We start from the raw sequence: 19116 nt of genomic DNA, 5'->3' as shown, positions 1-19116 counted from the left end.
GAAGTACTTCATCATGAATATTCATCAGTATTTTTTTTTATTTGGATAAGGATTTCACAAATATCATGTACTTTTTTCACACATATAATCTTCACTATGTCTCTGGATCCAGGGTTACTGAAGATCTTGAAAGATGCCAGAGCTGTTGATAGTCGATTTTAACCTCAGTGAATATGAATGTTCATACAAAAAGTAACTTAGTCACCAGTTACACACACTCTCTCTCTCACGCACAAGCAATTACTAGAGATGTGTGCACAATTGGCCTTGGGTGTACCTGTATCGTACTAACTAATTGCTTCCAATGACCTCTTATGGACACGGGCTGCATGATTCCACTACATAGATGCCATGTTATCTCCAATAAATTGTTTGCAAGATGCTCAGGGACAGTGGTGTGATGCTTTGTGGCTATCAAGGCCACAATCTAATTGTAACCTTGGCGGGTTAACACTCATGCAAGCTGGCCAATAAAAGGCCTATATATCAATATCTGTTAGATACCACAAGAGTCCAGTTGTAGATCTGCTCAACTGTTTTTAATTTATTGTGGAAATTCATCATCAATTTGAAAACAATGAGTGAGTGAGACTTTCGCTATGTCTCTGGATCTCCAGCTCTCTCTCAGCATGTGAGAATTCCCCCCCCCCAAATGGAAAGAACCATCTCTCAAACACCATCCTCATCAGTGACCCACATGGTCTTCTCCAGACTTCAATACACTAGCCAGTTACTCACAGTCCAGAGCCTTGCTGCCTGAGGTTGGCCCATTGAGGGCACATTAATTATGGGCATCCTGAGAGGACACCAAGAGCCCAAGGGTGAGAAGAGCAAATGGGCAGCAAGCACAGGGGAAGTGTCATAGTATAGTGGGAGGGTTCTCAAACTCATGTTGGAAACCACCAAGACTAAGTGAGAACATCTGAATTCCTCACTTCTGCAATTTCCTTTTTGCTTCCAAATATTTGGTTCTTTGTTCTTGCTCCGTTCTGCAAAACATTTTGAGTGAAAGCTGATTAGTAGGTCATGCCATGTCCTGAACCTTCCTGTTTGAATACTGTCTGTTATTTCAAGGTTGTTGCGACTTGAAGAATTGCAGAAGGGTGTTGTAAGTATCCAATATCATGTCTTTTTAACCCCCAAACATTGAAATTAGGTTTGTAACTGAATAGAGTAAATTGACAAAGTAACAGCTTCCTCAGAGATGGAGCTGCAAGTTCAGATGAAACTAAAAGACCACCAAGAGTGTGACCTGATCAAATGAAATGGTGACAATGCGCAGCTACTACACAATTATACCAGATTGCCTTTCTGATCTTATTGAACAGGCCTGCTATTTTGTATTGCTTTGTTAACCATCCGCTAATGTACTTGACTGCAAGCATTTTTAAATGGGACATTTGATGAGCACCAATAAAGTTTGCAAATGGCATTAGCTGTTCATTATACAGGCATTTGAGCTCAGGCTAATTCAGGATGCAGCAAGCACATAGCTTGAAATGGGAAAGCGCTGTGTACAATCAAAAATAACACTCACATTTTGGAAAGGTTAAACCACAATGGAAAATGGATGCATTCAATTAACTCTTGTTTTGAGAATGTACTTTGTTATTTTAGAGATAAAGTGCCGAACAGGACTTCCCAGCCCAATGAGTCTCGCCACCCCGCAAGCCACCTATTTAACACCAGCCTAATCAGAGGATAATTTTCAATGACCAATTAGCCTACATAACCAGTACATCTTTGAACTGTGGGAGGAAACCGGAGCACCTGCAGGACCACGTGGTCACAGGGAAAATGCAGAAACTCCTTACAGATGGCACAGGAATTGAACTCGAATTCCGATGCCCCATGCTGTAATGGCGTCGGTGCTAACCACTGTGCTAACAACTTTGTGTGTTGTTTGGCTGCAACTGTAGAAGTGAACTGGTGGTCTCAGCCAAGAGAAGAAGACTGTGGTCACAATAACTTAATGGAATTGATTATGACCATCACGTGGCTGCAGTGTAAGAGCAAGTGAGCCAGAATGGACGTTATTGGATTTACCAGAAGTTTTCAAAGATCAGAAGCTGATTCACATCATGCATTCAGGCTTTTCAGCCTCATCTTATTTCTCCATCTCTTCCTGGTGTTATTGTCACCTTAGTGCACATACTCAGCGATTCGGGATTCATCTGATTCCTAAATAGACATTGAACCCTTGGACACTACCTCACTTTTTAAAAAATATATAATATTTCTGTTTTTGCATGATTTAAAATCTATTCAATCTACGTATACTGTACATACTGATTATTTATTATTATTATACTTTTTTCCTTGTATATTATGTATTGCACTGAACTGCTGCTACTAAGTTAACAAATTTCATGTCACATGCCAGTGATAATAAACCTGATTCTGATTCTGAGTGTTTCTGGTGTCTTAGCTGTTGGTCCTCCGTTTATTCTAGCTCAGCAGACAATGCTTGAGGTTATCTACTGACAACATGAGTCTTTGGCTGGTGAATTCTGCTGAGTATCATAAAAATGGTATAGACAGCAAAGTCTAATTATCTCGATTAATACTGCTGCCTTCAATAAACTCCCGATAGGGTTGCGACTGTTATTGTAGCACTGCTCGGCTGGTATGTATGTCAATCTAAGCTGAATGGAGTGGTCAGCCATTTGTGTAAGTGGCAGTCCTCACCCTCGAGAGTTCATTGTTTAAGGCAATGTGACTGCCGAAAGGTGAGATGCAGTAGTGACTAAAATGGAATAAATTATAGGAGCTGCAAACACTAACAATAGCACAGAGAATACGCACTTCTTCTGTGAATGAGAGCTCTGGTGGCTAGAGAATAGTCTATGAATATTCGTAATTGGAGATGGCTATGGCCAATCACTTCCAATGAGCCAAAACTGAAATAGGTCAGACATTGTCACGTGGACTGGACAACATCAATGAATTTCCAAATCCACTGGTATGTGGCTTACATCAGTCACTGTGGCCTAGCACGATCTTGAAATTGAGATTGAGGGGAAGCTTTAACAATGGCAGCAATGTAAGGGTGTAGATAAGAGATTTACTCCTCGCACTCACTGGGTAGACAAAGTGTTTAGCGAAAAGCCCTACAATGTTGGTGCCTGGGAGCCATCTGTAGAGGGCCCACGTCATCTACTAACTGAGGTGACAGGTCTAGACAAATCCCGATCTGCTCACAACACTGTAGCTCCACATGCAAGACTTAATATTCACTCTGGGCAATATCCAGAATAAGGGGTCAGCTTGCAAAGTGTTGTCCAGCAGTCTGGCTATGAGTACTAGTTGGTTGTGATTGACTGAAAGGTTGTTGTTTCTTATCAACCTGGGTTCAACCCCTTATGAACAAATAGTAACTGTTTTTAGAAAACAGACCATACAACGGTACCACAAAAGAACAGGCCCTTTGGCTTATGATGTTGTGCTGAACTAATTAAATTAGTAATCAAATGCCAACTAAATTAATCCCTTTTGTTAAGACAAGATCTACAAGTATGTGAAGAGCAAGAGGATAAGATGTAAGAGAATAGGACCAATCAAGTGTGACAGGGGAAAAGTGTGTATGAAACCGGAGGAGATAGCCGAGGTACTCCATGAATACCCTGCTTCAATATTCACTAAGGAAAAGGATCTTGGTGATTGTAGGGATGATTTACAGTGGATTGAAAAGATTGAGCATATAGACATTAAGAAAGAGGATGTACTGGAGCTTTTGGAAAGCATCAAGTTGGATAAGTCACTGGGACTGGACAAGGTGTATCCCAGGCTACTGTGGGAGGTGAGGGAGGAGATTACTGAGCCTCTGGCAATGATCTTTGCATCATCAATGAGGACAGAAGAGGTTCTGGAGGATTGGAGGGTTGCAGATGTTGTTCCCTTATTCAAGAAAGGGAGTAGAGATAGCCCAGGGAATTATAGACCAGTGAGTCTTACTTCAGTGGTTGGTAAATTGATGGAAAAGATCCTGAGAGGCAGGATTTATGAACATTTGGAGAGGCATAATGTGAGTAGAAATAGTCAGCATGGCTTTGTCAAAGGCAGGTCATGCCTTACGAGCCTGATGTCAGGGGTAAGTTTTTTTGAGCATGTGACTAAACACATTGATGAAGGTAGAGCTGCAGGTGTAGTGTATATGGATTTCAGCAAGGCTTATTGAGAAAGTAAGGAGGCATGGGATTCAAGGGGACCTTGCCTTATGGAGCCAGAATTGGATTGCCCACAAAGGGCAAAGAGCAGTTGTAGACGGGTCACATTTTGCCTGGAGGTCAGCGACCAATGGTGTGTCTTAGGGATCTGTTCTGGGACCACTTCTCTTCATGATTTTTATAAATGACCTGGATGAGGAAGTGGGGGGATGGGTTAGTAAATTTGCAGATGACACAAAGGTTTGGGGGGTGTTGTGGATAGTGTGGAGGGCTGTCAGAGGTTACAACGGGACATCAACAGGATGCAAAACTGGGCTGAGAAGTGGCAGATGGAGTTCAACCCAGTTAAGTGTGAGGTGGATCATTTTGGTAGGTCAAATATGATGGCAGAATATAGTATTAATGGTAAGACTCTTGAAGTGTGGAGTATCAGAGAGGTCTTGGGGTCCAAGTCCATAGGACACTCAAAGCTGCTGCACACGTTGACTCTGTGGTTAAGAAGGCATATGGTGCATTGGTCTTCATCAATTGTGGCATTGAGTTTAAGAGCCAAGATGTGAAGTTACAGCTATATAGGACCCTGGTCAGATCCCACTTGGAATACTGTGCTCAATTCTGGTCACCTCACTACAGCAAGGATGTGGAAACTATAGAAAGGGTGCAGAGGAGATTTACAAGGATGTTGCCTTGATTGGGGAGTATGCCCTATGAGAATAGGTTGAGTGAACTTGGCCTTTTCTCCTTGCAGCGGTGGAGGATGAGAGGTGACCTAACAGAGGTGTTTAAGATGATGAGAGGCATTGATCGTGTGGATAGTCAGAGGCTTTTTCCCAAGGCTGAAATGGCTAACACAAGAGGGCACAGTTTTATGGTGCTTGGAAGTAGGTACAGAGGAGATGTCAGGGGTAAGTTGTTTTTTTTTTAAAAAACGCAGAGTGGTGAGTGCGTGGAATAGGCTGCCGGTGACAGTGGTGGAGGCGGATATGATAGGGTCTTTTAAGAGACTCCTGGATAGGTACATGGAGCTTAGAAACATAGAGGATTATGGGTAACCCTAGGTAATTTCTGAAGTAAGTAAATGTTCGGCACAGCATTGTGGGCCGAAGGGCCTGTATTGTGCTGTAGGTTTTCTATGTTTCTATCTGTATCCTTTCATTACCTGCACATTCAAGTGCCTATTTAAGAGCCCCTTGAATGCCTCTATTATATTTACAGGCCAATGTGCTTGAAATTCTTGCTGATGATGAATTATGACCACTGCACCTCTGCTGTTATCCCTTGGAGAAGTCTTACACTGGAAAAGCAGCACTAAATAGTAAGTAAATCTCACTCCAAAATGATAGAAACTAGCTAACCTGCCTAGAAATGTGAATAAAATTACTTCATACCACACTCAAAGATACAAAGATTCAAAGGAAATTTATTGACAAAGAATGTATCAATTATAGGCAGCCACAAAGCAAGAAACTCCAATGATCCAATTAAAAAAGGAAACCAAAAACCACTACACAGAGAAAGAGAGAGGAAATAAACACATCATGCAAACAACAGAAGCAAGCCAACAGCATCCCGAACCAGACTGGGTCACAGATCTGCTCCTGTAGCAGCTGGAGTAGGCCCTGGTCTAACCTCGGTCCCCAGTTTTCACACCAGCGGGGCAGAAACACACAGCAGCTGGCTCAGTCCGCAGCCTCTGCACTGTGAAGAAAGGAATGAACATTCACGACACAACAAGCAAAATCAACCTGACCCTCACCTCTGTACTCGACACTCGGGCTTCCAGTTTATCTGTGCTGGTGATTAAACTGCCCAAGCACCAAGTGATGTCACGTTCTAGGATCTGGATCCCGGTGCTCTGTTACATCTGGGCTGAAGTTATTCTCGATCTCACCAATTTGGCTCAGGGTTTGGAGTGATCCAACCTCATACCTGAGTTAGATGGATGGGCATCGAATCTCTTCTGCATTGACTCCTCTCCAAATCGTTCACTCCATCTCCAGTGGTTAATCGAACTCCAACTGCAAACCCGTCGGCTTGCAATGCCCCAGCACGGTTCATCCCCCAAACCAGCCTTGCCTCTGCCTACTTCCTCACCGTCTGTGGTGATAGTTCACCCCAATTTGCTTCATGAAAAATGTATAAGTAATGTTTTTAGTCAATTCTCTTGCCTTAAGATTTACCAGTCAGCTGTCACACATCTCCGATAGCGCCATCTTAAACCGGAAATTCTGTTCATTAATTCAATACTTCAATTTTATAATAACATTTTTACCAGTGTTATGGAAACAAATCTTGAGAGTGTAGATAATATGTTTAGCAAGAGGGCTCCTTTATTCCCCATTATTAACTTGCTCCCTCACTTTCTAAAGATGTCGAGAATAATTTTTATTACTCTTCCATTTTATAATATTTAACAATTCATATTTTTTCTCTTTCATTTTCCACTTATTTTCTAAGTCATTGTCTGCTAGTTCTTAATTTTTCCTAGAACTCAGGGCTAACACCCCTCTTTGGTCAAGAAAGCAAAGCAGCATCTCCACTTCCTGAGGAGATTGAGGTGAGCAAAGCCCATCACCACTCTCCCCCCCCCAACCAATCTAACTAATTTTTACAGGAGCACCATTGAGAGTGTCCCGACTAGCTGCATCATCGTCTGGTATGGGAATTGCAAGGCATCTGACCACAAATTCCTACAAAGGATTATGAGGACAGCTGAGAGGATCATCGGGGTCTCTCTTCTGCCCATCAGAGATACTTATTAACATCTTTGTAAGAGCGCAGGGCCCTTAGTAGTGTAAGTGATCCCACCCATCCATCTAACAACCGCTTTGACCCCTACTATCAGGCATGAGGTACTGTAGCATTAAGACAAGATTGTTAGGATGGGAGACAGCTTCTTCCCCCAGACCATAAGACTATTGAACTCCCTGCCACACCCAGGTCTCATCATGTATGATGCACGAGCAGCAGTATGCTGCTTACTCTTTAACATGTGTTGTAAATGCACCTTGTTACTTGTGAATTTATTTGTGGTAATATTACTTTATGTGATTTCTATGTGTACCGTATGTACTGTGGTGTGCACCTTGATCCAAAAGAACATTGTTTCGTTTGACAATTGAGTGACAATAAACTAAACTTGAACTAATTGTGTTTCACAAACCTTTTCTTTCAGTTTAATATCAGCATCAAATTCTTGAGTGAGGCTTTCGTGGACCACTTTTCTGGTAAAATCTCTATTTCTCAATGGAATGTACATTTAATATGAAAAATAAAATGAGAATTATGACATGTTTAACTCAGAATTCCTATTTCACTTTCACAGGTTCATTCTCAAACCTTTGTAATCACTTTCATTTAAGATTAAGATTCCTGTTTTAGACCTCTCTTTTCCTTTCATTCACTGCAAGTCACAAGATTTACTTTAAACTGGGTACAAACAGAAAGTTATGACAAATTATGTAAAAATGTTTCTTCATGTTGGAATCTGCTTGATAGATAACCGTGTTTTGTTTTTCCTCAACTATTCAGATGTATTGTCAATTGCAATTTGATTTTGACTTCTTATTCCATATCCGTTCTACTGCGGAAATGACTGATTTCCAGCTCTGGTAAAGGAAATATTCAGGCAACTTTCCATTGCAATTTACAGCTCACCAGGAAGGATATGCAGAATGTCATCTCCACATGATTCTCCATAATATGTTATCTTATAGTTGTCCATCAGTTGTAAAGTAGTCATCTTAGAATTCCACAACAATCTAGATGGTCAGAATTTCATAGCTTGCTTTCATTTAAAGTTTGATCAACAAAACTAGACCAAATAGAGCATTCTAAGGTTAGTGCTATTAGTTGCCAGGGCAACACAAAATTGCAATTCAAATTGTTGTTGTAAAGTAGGCACATGCACTTGTCATTTCTATTTTCATGCAGAGAAATTATGGGCATGTTTCATATGCTGCAAGTATGTCTATGATACACCTTCATACATACTGTGTTTCTTTTCCCCATTCATTCTGTGCTAATCAGTTGAACAACATATACTATATACTTTGCTTTAGACACTTGTTTAAAAAAAGTGATTAAAAGGTTCAGTAAATGCACAGATCCATGATGTATATTGCTGCTCAGACTGTGGGGTTCGTGGAGTTACTATTGAGTTGGCAGGTGACTAATGAGGCTTTTCAGGTGTGAGGCGTCAGAGACAGTGGCAGCTGCTCAAAGTTTTGTTGTTTGTTCCAGCCAAAGGAAGTTTTCAGTAGCGGTCTGATCACCATTTTTTTTATATTATACAATATCTCGTATACCACTTTGGCAGCTTCAGACTAGGGTTCCAAACAAAAACTCGGATACCACTTAAAACAAACTAGTGTAACCGAGTTGATAGGACAGCATTTGTGGAGGAATGAACGCAAACATTTTGGCTTGACTGTTGATCGTTCCAGATGAAGGGTCTCAACTTTAAATGTTCTTTGCCCTCCACAGATTTTTGCTCCCGTTTCCAGCATCTGCAGTCTCTTGTGTCCCTTGAGCAACACTAGCTGGCCAACCACTTTGCAGCTAGTTGATTTTGGTTGTACTAAGCTATCATACAAGACACTGCATTGCCTCCAACACAGTAGACATTGCCTGCAGCAGGTAGAAAAGTCACAAAAAAATCCTGCAATTATAGGCTGGGCTTTACTTTTCTGGATTTAATAGAGAAGTCAGGGAGGCACTGCCGAGCCTCTTACAGAAATTCAAATCCAAATTCAATAATTGCTTGCAATATACACCAGCAGAAAAGAATTCTACTAACTGCTAATTCCATTCAGAGTAAAAAAAAAGGAAAGTAGAAATCATAAAAACACAAATGTCAAAGTAGGATTTCTTAAACTTGTGCTGGTATTTCTTAGCCCAAATCTTTCATTTCCTATTTTAAAATTGAAGATGGAATTTTGACCCAAACTTAGGATTTGTACTCTTAAAATAAAAGAATGAAAAATGTCAACACAACTTTAAAAGTTAATAACTCTGATTGAATGCATATCTGAATTACATAGTTTTATTTTACAAAATATTCTTTTGTTTACCATTTTACTATGCGTCACAATGTTTTGTTTTCAAGCAATGAGATCTGGGATTACTGATTATACTTCTACACTCAGTATCATTATGATATTGGTGAAGGTCTCGCAATGGGCACTAGAAAATGTTCAACTTTCAGCTCAGAATATATCCAGTATAGGCAGTTGTTTGCTATACATGGAAGCTGATAATCCATTACAAAAGCAGACTAGTATCTTTATATTGGCTTTTGACATTAGATCCCAATACAAAATTATGTCATTTATTTATCGAGAGATACACAGTGGGAGAGGCCCTTCTGGCCTTTTGGGCCATGCTGCCCAGCATTCCCCCCCCCCCCCAACAACCTCCCGATTTAACCCTAACCTGATCAGGAGACAATTTACAATGACCAATTAACCTTCTAACTATTACATCTTTGGACTGTGGGAGGAAACAGAAGCATCCAGAGAAAACACACGCATTTCACGGTGAGAGCATACAAACTCCTTACAGAGGATGCTGGGATTAAACTCTGAACTCTGACGCCCCGAGTAGTAATAATATCACACGAACCGTGGTGACATCATAAGTGATATTATCTAGCATTTACTACGTTATCAGTGGAATACCTGTTGATGTTATTTACCTACACAAGGCTAGTTTATCATGTTACCTGTTATTTACAATAATTACATTACTATTAAAGATTCTGAATCACAGTTCTGTCCTTCCCAACTTAAAAAAAATCACTCAGCTTTAGCAAAATTGCTGCTTGCTCAGTGTTTTTATTCAACTACAAGAAAAGCTTAAGATAATGACTAAAATAGTGTTCAAACTGGTTATGCTCAAAATGTTAATCTTTTTACATAAATGACTATTGAGCACATTACAAATATTTCTCACAGTTTTCAAAAATTGTTTGCATAACATTCTCAGTGAATAATCCAGATTGAGGAAACTTCCTGTTTCAATAGTGTTTTTCGGTTATTTCTGGGGTTTTTTGAAACATTTAAATCTAGTCATGAACAAGCATAAACTTAAATCTCGCTGAACAACGTGGCACTGATTTGAACATTACCATCAAATCTGTACTTACATATTTAGCTGAATGCAATCTTTGTTTTGTCAGTGGCCATATGACATCTTAACAGCTGATGAGATATCTCAAAATGATAAATCAATTCCTGTAGAAGCTTTCCCTTCTTTACAAAATTACAAGAACATACTCCTGTATATTGGATATATTACATTCCCTGAAACATGTTCATATTCTTAAAAATAAACACATACATAAACTATCAAACAAATGCCATTCAAAAATAAGCATGTACCTTCTTTTATCCTATCAGCCGCTGGGTCCATTGTGAACTAAAACTGCGTTGCTGAAATGTGCACAATATCACTAAGTAACGGCTTTAAAACAACTAGATATTAAACGCTTTTTGAATATATATGAGCTCCATACAAAGGAAACAGCAAAAAAAGAAACAAAACACTGAATTTCCTACTCTTTTTCATCTGTCTTCTTCAAGAACTGTTCAAAACTGATTTCCCTGTTAATTGTGCTTTTGCTTCATAATTTTGGAAGGGATCCTCCCTCTCCAACTCAGTAAGGTGGAGTCAAATCAACTTGTTAACAGGCACCACTTCCAGCATGTGATATTTTTAAAAAACTAGAGTTGAAAGGTCAGCAGAACAAACAAGTGCTGTTTAATTTTAACTATTTCAGTAAAAGATTCCAAATGCAGACAATCAGAATAGACAAGAGTAAATAAATCACATTCAACTAACATGTTCTGCCAACTCCATCCCAAATTGTCTGAAAGCATAAGCTTATAACCATACAAGTTTCAGGTAAGGACTTCCAACTGATGATTTAATAATTGAGTCTGATTTTTAAAACAGATGAATTCCTCCTAATTTGAAATAATTGAGGAGACCTTGACCCTATCTGTTTAGCAGCAAATAAATGTGTTAGTTGTCTTACCCAAATCTACTATTGAAGGATTTAGCCCAAAAACTTTTTAAAGCCTCATAATAACTTTGATAGTTTTGTGTTCCTCCACCCCCCCCCGCAGAAATATTCAATACACGAGGACGCAGGCGTCACCTGTGCTAGAATCTCCCTTGCATGTGATCCAGAAATGGCTCTTTCCTATGTTAGCACTATTATAAAATCCACAAAATAAATAAGGTTGGAAGGCAAGGATTTGGGAGAATGGAATAGAGTCCATACAGGATGCAGGTTGGAACAAAGCGTAGTTGATAAAACTGTGGGTAATGGTAGGTTTCTCGTAGATATTAGTATCCAACCTATCTCCAGCGATGGTGACCAGGAGATCAAGAAAAGGAGGGAAGGAGTCAGAGATGACCCAGTTGAAGGCAAAGGCAGGGTGGAAATTGGCGGATGTAATGAAATTGTCCTGTCTGCATGAATGCATAAATTAGCACCAACACAGTCACCAAAGTACTGGATGAAATAGATAAGGGAATGGGGCTGGAAGTTAGAGGGAAAGAAAAAGGAAGGGTTTAGGATTTAGAGAGGATTCCTGGCAGAGGCTGGATTGAGCCTGGAGGTATGGATAATAAGAGAAAGAGCAGGACGGAGGTGGGCGGGGGGGCCAAGAAACATCAAAGGCTCCACCTGCATGTGAGAGGTGAACAGAGGGATCAGACACTCATTTGTGTCAATGTTCAGGTAACCTATGGAAACAGAGGCACAATGACAGGACCCCATCGATATCAGCGGTGAGTTGGGAAAGGCAATGTGAACAGCAAGCTACCGGAGGATCAGTATCACCTGTAGCTAGGACCCTTGCTTCAGCAGTCTGAAGTAACTAACTGTGTCAAGCAGGCATCAATCATATCAGTGCCCAAGAAGAATGGGGTAACCTACTTCAGTGACCATCGTCCAGTAGCACTTACATCCACTTCCAGTAGTTGGTCAGGAAGCACATCAACCCCTGCCAATGAGTGACATGGTCCTCTCTAATCTGGCTCCTTGGTTTTGCTGACGTTAAGCGAGAGGTCATTGTTGTGGCACAACATAGTCTCAAAGGAAGAGTACAGACAGATTTGTCTTAGGAAATGTCAGCTAGAAGGTACATTTGAGCCAGTCCACATTGGAATGTACAAACAATATACAGTGTCTATAAAAAGTATTCACCCCCACCCCCCGGAAATTTTCAACTTTTATTGTTTTACAACAGTGAATCACAGTTGATTTAATTCAGCTTTTTTGACACTCATTAACAGCAAAAGACTTTCATGTCAAAGTGAAAACAGATCGCTACAAAGTGATTTAAATTAATTAGAAATATAAAACACAAAATAATTGATTGCATAAGTATTCACCCCCTTTTAATATGACACACCAAATCATCACTGGTGCAGCCAATTGGTTATATAAGTCACAGAATTAGTTAAATGAAAGTCACGATGTGCAGTCAAGGTGTTTCAATTGATTGAGTAAAAATACACCTGTACCTGGAAGGTCCTGGAATATCCTGGCAAGTACTACACCATGAAGATGAAAGAACACTCCAAGCAAAGGTTATTGAAAAGCACAAGTCGGGAAATTGATACAAGAAAATTTCCAAGTCACTGAATATCCCTTGGTAAGTCAATCATCAAGGAAAGAAAAGAACATGGCACAGCTGTAAATCTGCCTACAGCAGACCATCCTCAAAAACTGACTGACAGTGTAAGAAGGGGATGAGTGAGGGAGGCCACCAAGAGACCTATGACAACTTTGGAGGAGACATAAGCTTCAGAGGCTGAGATGGGAGAGACTGTGCATACAACTGTTGCCTGAGTCTGTTTTTAATGATGTGCGGTGTTCAGCTTCAGTCTGATGGCTAAAAAGCTGAATAGTGTTTTTTTTTGAAACATTTAAACCTAGGCAAGACAACTGTGACTTGGGAGAAGATTTGTTTTCCAGCAAATCAACGACCCCAAGCATAAAGCCAAAGCTACATAGGAGTGGCTTAAAAACAACAAAGTTAATGTCCTGCAGCGACCAAGTCAGAGTCCAGACCTCAATCCAATTGAGAACTTGTGGTGGACTTGAAAAGGGCTGTTCACTCTTGATTCCATGACCAGCCATCTCATGATAGTGGATGGCAGAGCTACCAGTTGGTAGTCATTAAAGCATGTTATCTTGTCTGTCTTAGGTACCGAGATGATAACTGGTCTTCTTAAAGCAGATGAGATCCTCATACTAGAGCAGGAAGAGGTTTAAAAAAAATGCAAATACCTCCACTGGCTGATCTGCACAGGATCTAAAGACACAGTCAGGGCATGATCTGGGCCAAATTATTTCAGTGAGTTCACTGGTTGATCTTGGACGATAGCAAACAAGATTCTATTACTTAAGGAGAGAGAAAACAACAAACTATCAATAAGTCAGCCTAACATTATAAAATTGCAATGATCTGTGATGAAGGAAGTAATAATACTTTGATACTTTGAGAAAGATTTGTCAAAATAAATCTTGGCCAAACAACTTGGAATTCTTTGAGGATGTGACAAGTGGAACAGATCAGAAAAATCTGTGGACGTGGTGTATTTGGAAACTTGAAAGATTTTTGATGAGGTCTCAAAGGGGAATTCGTTGAACAATGTTAGATCATGATGACCTAGATTGAGAATTGGTTGTTGGACAGAAAACAAGAAACGGAAATAAACAACCCTTCGGACATTACTAGGCTGCAACTTGTAGAGTTTCACAGGGTTTGGTTCATGGTCTCCACTTTTTCCCTTGTCATTATCAAAGTTATGCTGAGGGAATCAAGTGACAAATTTCCAAGTTTTCTGATGCTATTGTATCAGGTGGACCTGTGCATAATGAGGAAGATGTAAAGGGGTTTATGTAAAGAGGAGATGGTCAAACTGGGCGATTTAGTGAAAACAGGAAGGAAACTCACTTTGATGCACAAAAAACAACTTCTTTTCAAAGGTGAGAAATTCAAAGGTGTTCATTTTCAAAGGGACTATGGTGTGCTCGTACACCAGCCAATGAAAGCCAACATGCACATGTAGCAAGTAATTTGGAAAGAAGATATAACATTAGCTTCTATTAGAAGAGCTTCGTTCCTAGATTTCAATATCTCTGAAGATCAATCGTAGGCTCAGTACACAGATACAAACATGAAGAAGGCACTGCAAGTTTAAGGAGATTTGGCATCTCATTGATGACCAACAAATTTTTTTTACAGATGTACAGTAGAAATATTCTACTGGATGCTGATCCAGAGACAAGTATAGAAAATGCCAACACAAAGGAATGCAAGAGGCTAGAGCAAGAGTTGGACTCAGCCAGTCCCTTCATGGGTACATCTGTCCTCACTGTAATGGACATCTACAAGAGACTATGTCTCAGAAAGGTGAGATCCATCATTAAAGGACCCCTACCATTAGGTCATGCCCTCTTCTCATTGAAGGAGTAGGTACAGGAGCTTGAAGACCAACACTTCAAAGTTAAACAACAGTTTCTTCCCCACTGCCATCAGATTCTTGAACTGACCTGAAAACCCCTAACTCTAACCCGCACTGTAATTCTTTTCTCTCTTCCTCAACCTGCATCATATTTATTTTGCATAGTAAGTTATATATAATTTATGCAATGTAATTTGTGTTTTGTTATGTTACTAACGTAGTGTTGCTGCAAAGAAAAAAAAGCTCATTTTCATGATACTTATACCCTGGGTGCTTATGCCTGTGACAATAGGCTTGAAGAGGATTTGAATAAATGGAGCTTCATTCCAATTGTATAGGGCCATGGTAAGGCTCCTGATCTCAAGAAGGATATATTTGCCAACAAAGGAAGTGCAGTGAAGATTATTCACTGGATTGTTTGCAGGATTGACAGGTTTGCCATACAAGAAGAGAGTGTAAACACAAGAGATTGGGCAGATGCTGGAAAACTGGAGTAACACACATACAAAATACTGGAAGAATTCAGCAGGTTAGATAGCCTCTCTGGAAATGAATAAACAGTTAACTTTCTGGCCTGAGACCCTCCATCAGGACCATGTAGACTTGGCCTATATTCTCTAAAGTTTGGATGAATGTGAGATGATTCTTGAAACTAATACAATGTTTACAGGAATCAAAATGCTGAATGCAAAGAGAATGTGTCTCTTGGCTCAGGAATGTCAAAGTTTCAAAATGAGGTGTAAACCAATTACGGCTGAGATGAGGAAAAATATCCTTGTTTACAGGATTGAAAATTCTGAAGTTTCACCCCTGACGATTGAGAAGGCTCTGTCATGAAGTTCATTACAATCAAAATTTGACAGATTTCTCAATATTAACAAAGTCATGATTTACAGGGACAATGTAGGAAAATAGTGCTGATACATTGTATTCCCTGTATGGTGATATATCTTGTTCAGTGCTCACAATGGTGTTTCATTACATAGCAAACACAAATGTAGATTGGATAATGGTCTTTAAGACCAGCTCCACTTAGTCATTAACTTTTATTTCTTCATGTGCGCAACCTGAACTGCTGATTATTTCCAGTGTTATCTAAAGAGAAAGAAGGAAACATCGGCTGGGTGACATGAAGAGGAGTAATCAAAGGCAAAGGTAGATATTTTGATTAAGGACAAATGTAAATCAGTATTAACCTCTTCATACCTAGTACAAATGATAAAACAAATTGAAAATATTTTTTCACAAAATGTTAAGAGCTTTGAAGGGACAAGAGAAATAGATCTGCTCTGCTGTTTGCATCACAAAGGGATGGAAACACCACAGATTTCAATGATTAGCTGACAGAATTGAAACTGATTGTACAGCTTAGTTTTTAATGGGAAACTGAAGAGCTCACATTGGGAAAAACTAAGTTTAAAGGAGAGATTAGCTTTACTGAACTGAAACACATATAGACCTGAACATACAAAGATTCTTTAAGGAAAACTTAAATTAGTTGAGATTGAATCGATGCTACTTGCAAGTACTTTGAGACAGGTTAATACAAAGTTGAGGAAACTTATCTATTCTAATAATGAGGAACAAGGTAATTTATGAGAGGAAGACAAAACAAGATATTCATGGACTTCCTTAAAATAGTTGCTTTAACCAATGGCTTAAGTTTTAAAAATGGTCTGGCTACTTTCAACAGAACCACCCGATGGCAGATGCCTTAACATCTGTTACGCATCAATGACCCTAACACAGCTAGAAAACAAGGACACTTGTGTCAGAATATTGTTTCCTGGTTTCATTTGAGCATTCAACACTATTGTCCCACAGACCTTAGTGAACAAACTCCTACTGCTAGGTCCAAATACACCACCGTGCAACTGGGTGATGGACTTCCAGCCATTTGACCTCAGGTAGTCAGGACACAAAACTGCACTCCTCTCCCCATCATCTTCAACATGGGTGCTCCCCAGGGTTGTGTGCTGAGCCCATTGCTGTGCATTCTGCTCATACCACTGCACGGCTAAACACCTGAGTAATCACATTATCAAATATGTCACTGACAGGACAGTGGTGGAGTTCAACACCAACAACGATGAGATGGCCTACAGCGAAGAGGCAGAAGAACTCAAGGCCTGGTGCCAGGCAAATAACCTCTTCCTCACTATCAACAAGACAAAGGAAATGGTTATCGACTTCAGGAGAACACGCACTACTCACACTCTTTACATTGGCAGCGCAGCAAGGGAAACAATAGTTTCAAACTCCTAGAGTGCACATCTTGCACATTCTACACATTCATGAAAGCTCACCAATGCCTCTACTTTGAGGGGACAGAAGAGAGGTAGGCTATGCACATCAAAACTCACGACCATCTAGGGATACACAGTAGAGAGCATCCTAAGATGCTGCATCACAGCATGGTATGGAAAATGCACTGTGGCAGGCAGGAAGGCTTTACAATGTGAAGTCAGAACTGCCCAACCCGTTGCCAGCACCAATTTAATCACCATCAAGGACATATATACAGAAAGTTGCTGGAAAAAGACCAGCAACATCATGAAGCACCCACTTACCCTGTTCATGGACAATGTGTCCCATTCCCATCAGGGAGGCGGCTATGTAGCTTCCTTGCCAAGACCACCAGATGCAAACACAGTTACTTTCCCCAAGCAGTATGGCTGTTCAACACCTTCACCCACTATCCCACCCCACCACCACTATTTTATCATTTCCTGTCAGTGTCACCTTGTGTACAGACACTCCTGTGCCTAGGTTTGTTTTTATGGGCATGCAATCAATCTATGTATACAAGTTATCTTACCTATGTATATTTATTGTGTTTCTTATTAGTGTGTTCTTTACCTTATTGAGCTTTTTGTAACAGTTATTTTGTTCTCTTTTACACATGTGTACTGGAAATGACATTAAACAATCCTGAATCTTGAATATGTTGATGATTGTTTATACTGAAGGAACTTTTACACTTAAAGGGAGCTATGATGTGTATCTACTTCTACAGGAAAAATATGCATGCCCTGAAGGCGGTGATAATATTATTGAATTACGCTGATTCCTGGAATCAGGATTAACTATGTATATATATTAAAAACAAGGCACACAGTAGAGATGGAACAAAATCACAAGATGGAGAGGAATTGATAGGTTAGAAACTGAGAATCTAGGACTAGGGTGCATAAACACAAGGGATGTGGTCTAAGTTACAGAGAATTTCTTCAACCAAATGGGTATGATTCTTGTCAGTTCCTTAGCTCAGAAGTTTGTAGATAAATCACTGATCGTGATGGATTTTTGAACAAGTAAGAGTTTGGGAGGTGACAAATTAAAGATTTAAGAATGAAGTCAGTGAAATGCAGAGCAGGCTGCAAGGCCTGAGACATCTGGTCCATTCTTATTTTGTTTATTCATGACCAGACCATCATGTGAGATGGCAGGACTTAATCGGTACCCACCTTGGAATCTGTAATAGTCTTTCTATATTATTTTCATTTTACAGCAGACAGTTAAGTGTCAATTCAACACACAAAAAATAGATGACATACAATTTTAAAAGGATAAAGCTATTTTTGAGACTCGTGACAAAAAATACCAGAAAAATCAGTGATAAATTTGAGTAGTTTGGTTAAATGGATTGAAATTTGCTACTATCACCATTATTATTTTCTGCTGTGCATTTCAAAAGGAGATAAACTACTAAATCAGAACAACTTTTTTCAAATGGAAGTACATAAATAACTGGAAGTAAAAACCTTCCCCATTTTTTGCAGTTACAGAAGGTATTTTATGACAGTCTACACAATGCTCCTCTGTCAGTTGCTGCTGGAAATTTGTGAGTTGACGTCAAAGTACTATTTCAAAACACATTACTTTTAATCTACATGGGCATTTTGGAAAGTGCATCTTTCGAGTGTACTTTTTATGAAATACAAGGAAAAGAAGTATAATAATACAAACTTATTTAAAAGGAGTTATTTGGCTATATATTTGCCTACTCTGAAGTAAACAATCACAGGTTCCTCAACATTATAAATTTCTTGGTAGAATGGAATGCTGGTATTCACACATAGCTAGCTGGCTGCCATCAATAAAATTGTTTCCTCCTGAATTTTAAGCCATAGAATTCAATACCAAGAAACTTTTCAAGAGTATTCCCAAAAACCTAAGTACAACTCTACCCATTGGTTAGTAGTGCTATTCAATATTTCTTTAAAAATTGTCCCTGATGAAGTTGTAAATCTGAAGCAATATAGAGGAGCACAAACAACAGGAATTCTGCAGATGCTGGAAATTCAAGCAACACACATCAAAGTTGCTGATGAACGCAGCAGGCCAGGCAGCATCTGTAGGAAGAGGTGCAGTCAACGTTTCAGGCCGCGACCCTTCATCAGGACTAACTGAAGGAAGAGTGAGTAAGGGATTTGAAAGTTGGAGGGGGAGGGGGAGATCCAAA

At 39.7% G+C, this 19116-nt stretch overlaps 1 protein-coding gene across 3 annotated transcripts in view; it reads right to left on the bottom strand.

The window, feature by feature from the left end:
- LOC140211580 (tumor necrosis factor alpha-induced protein 8-like) overlaps positions 1-19116 on the bottom strand; it is an 86888-nt gene that overhangs the window by 13440 nt on the left and 54332 nt on the right. Inside the window, exon 1 of one of the 3 annotated variants that reach the window (XM_072281446.1) lies at positions 10547-10723. The exons of 1 other annotated variant lie outside the window; for it this stretch is intronic. In XM_072281446.1, the coding sequence (XP_072137547.1) occupies positions 10547-10577 (31 nt within the window). In that variant the 5' untranslated portion in view covers positions 10578-10723. Of the gene's footprint in view, positions 1-7329; positions 7349-10546; positions 10724-19116 lie in introns of those variants that run through there. One more of the 3 variants, XM_072281450.1, reaches the window with a different exon arrangement.

Source organism: Mobula birostris, chromosome 17 (genome assembly GCF_030028105.1).
Source record: "Mobula birostris isolate sMobBir1 chromosome 17, sMobBir1.hap1, whole genome shotgun sequence".
NCBI classification, from domain to species: Eukaryota; Metazoa; Chordata; class Chondrichthyes; order Myliobatiformes; family Myliobatidae; genus Mobula; species Mobula birostris.
This window is presented reverse-complemented; position numbering and strand designations above follow the sequence as displayed.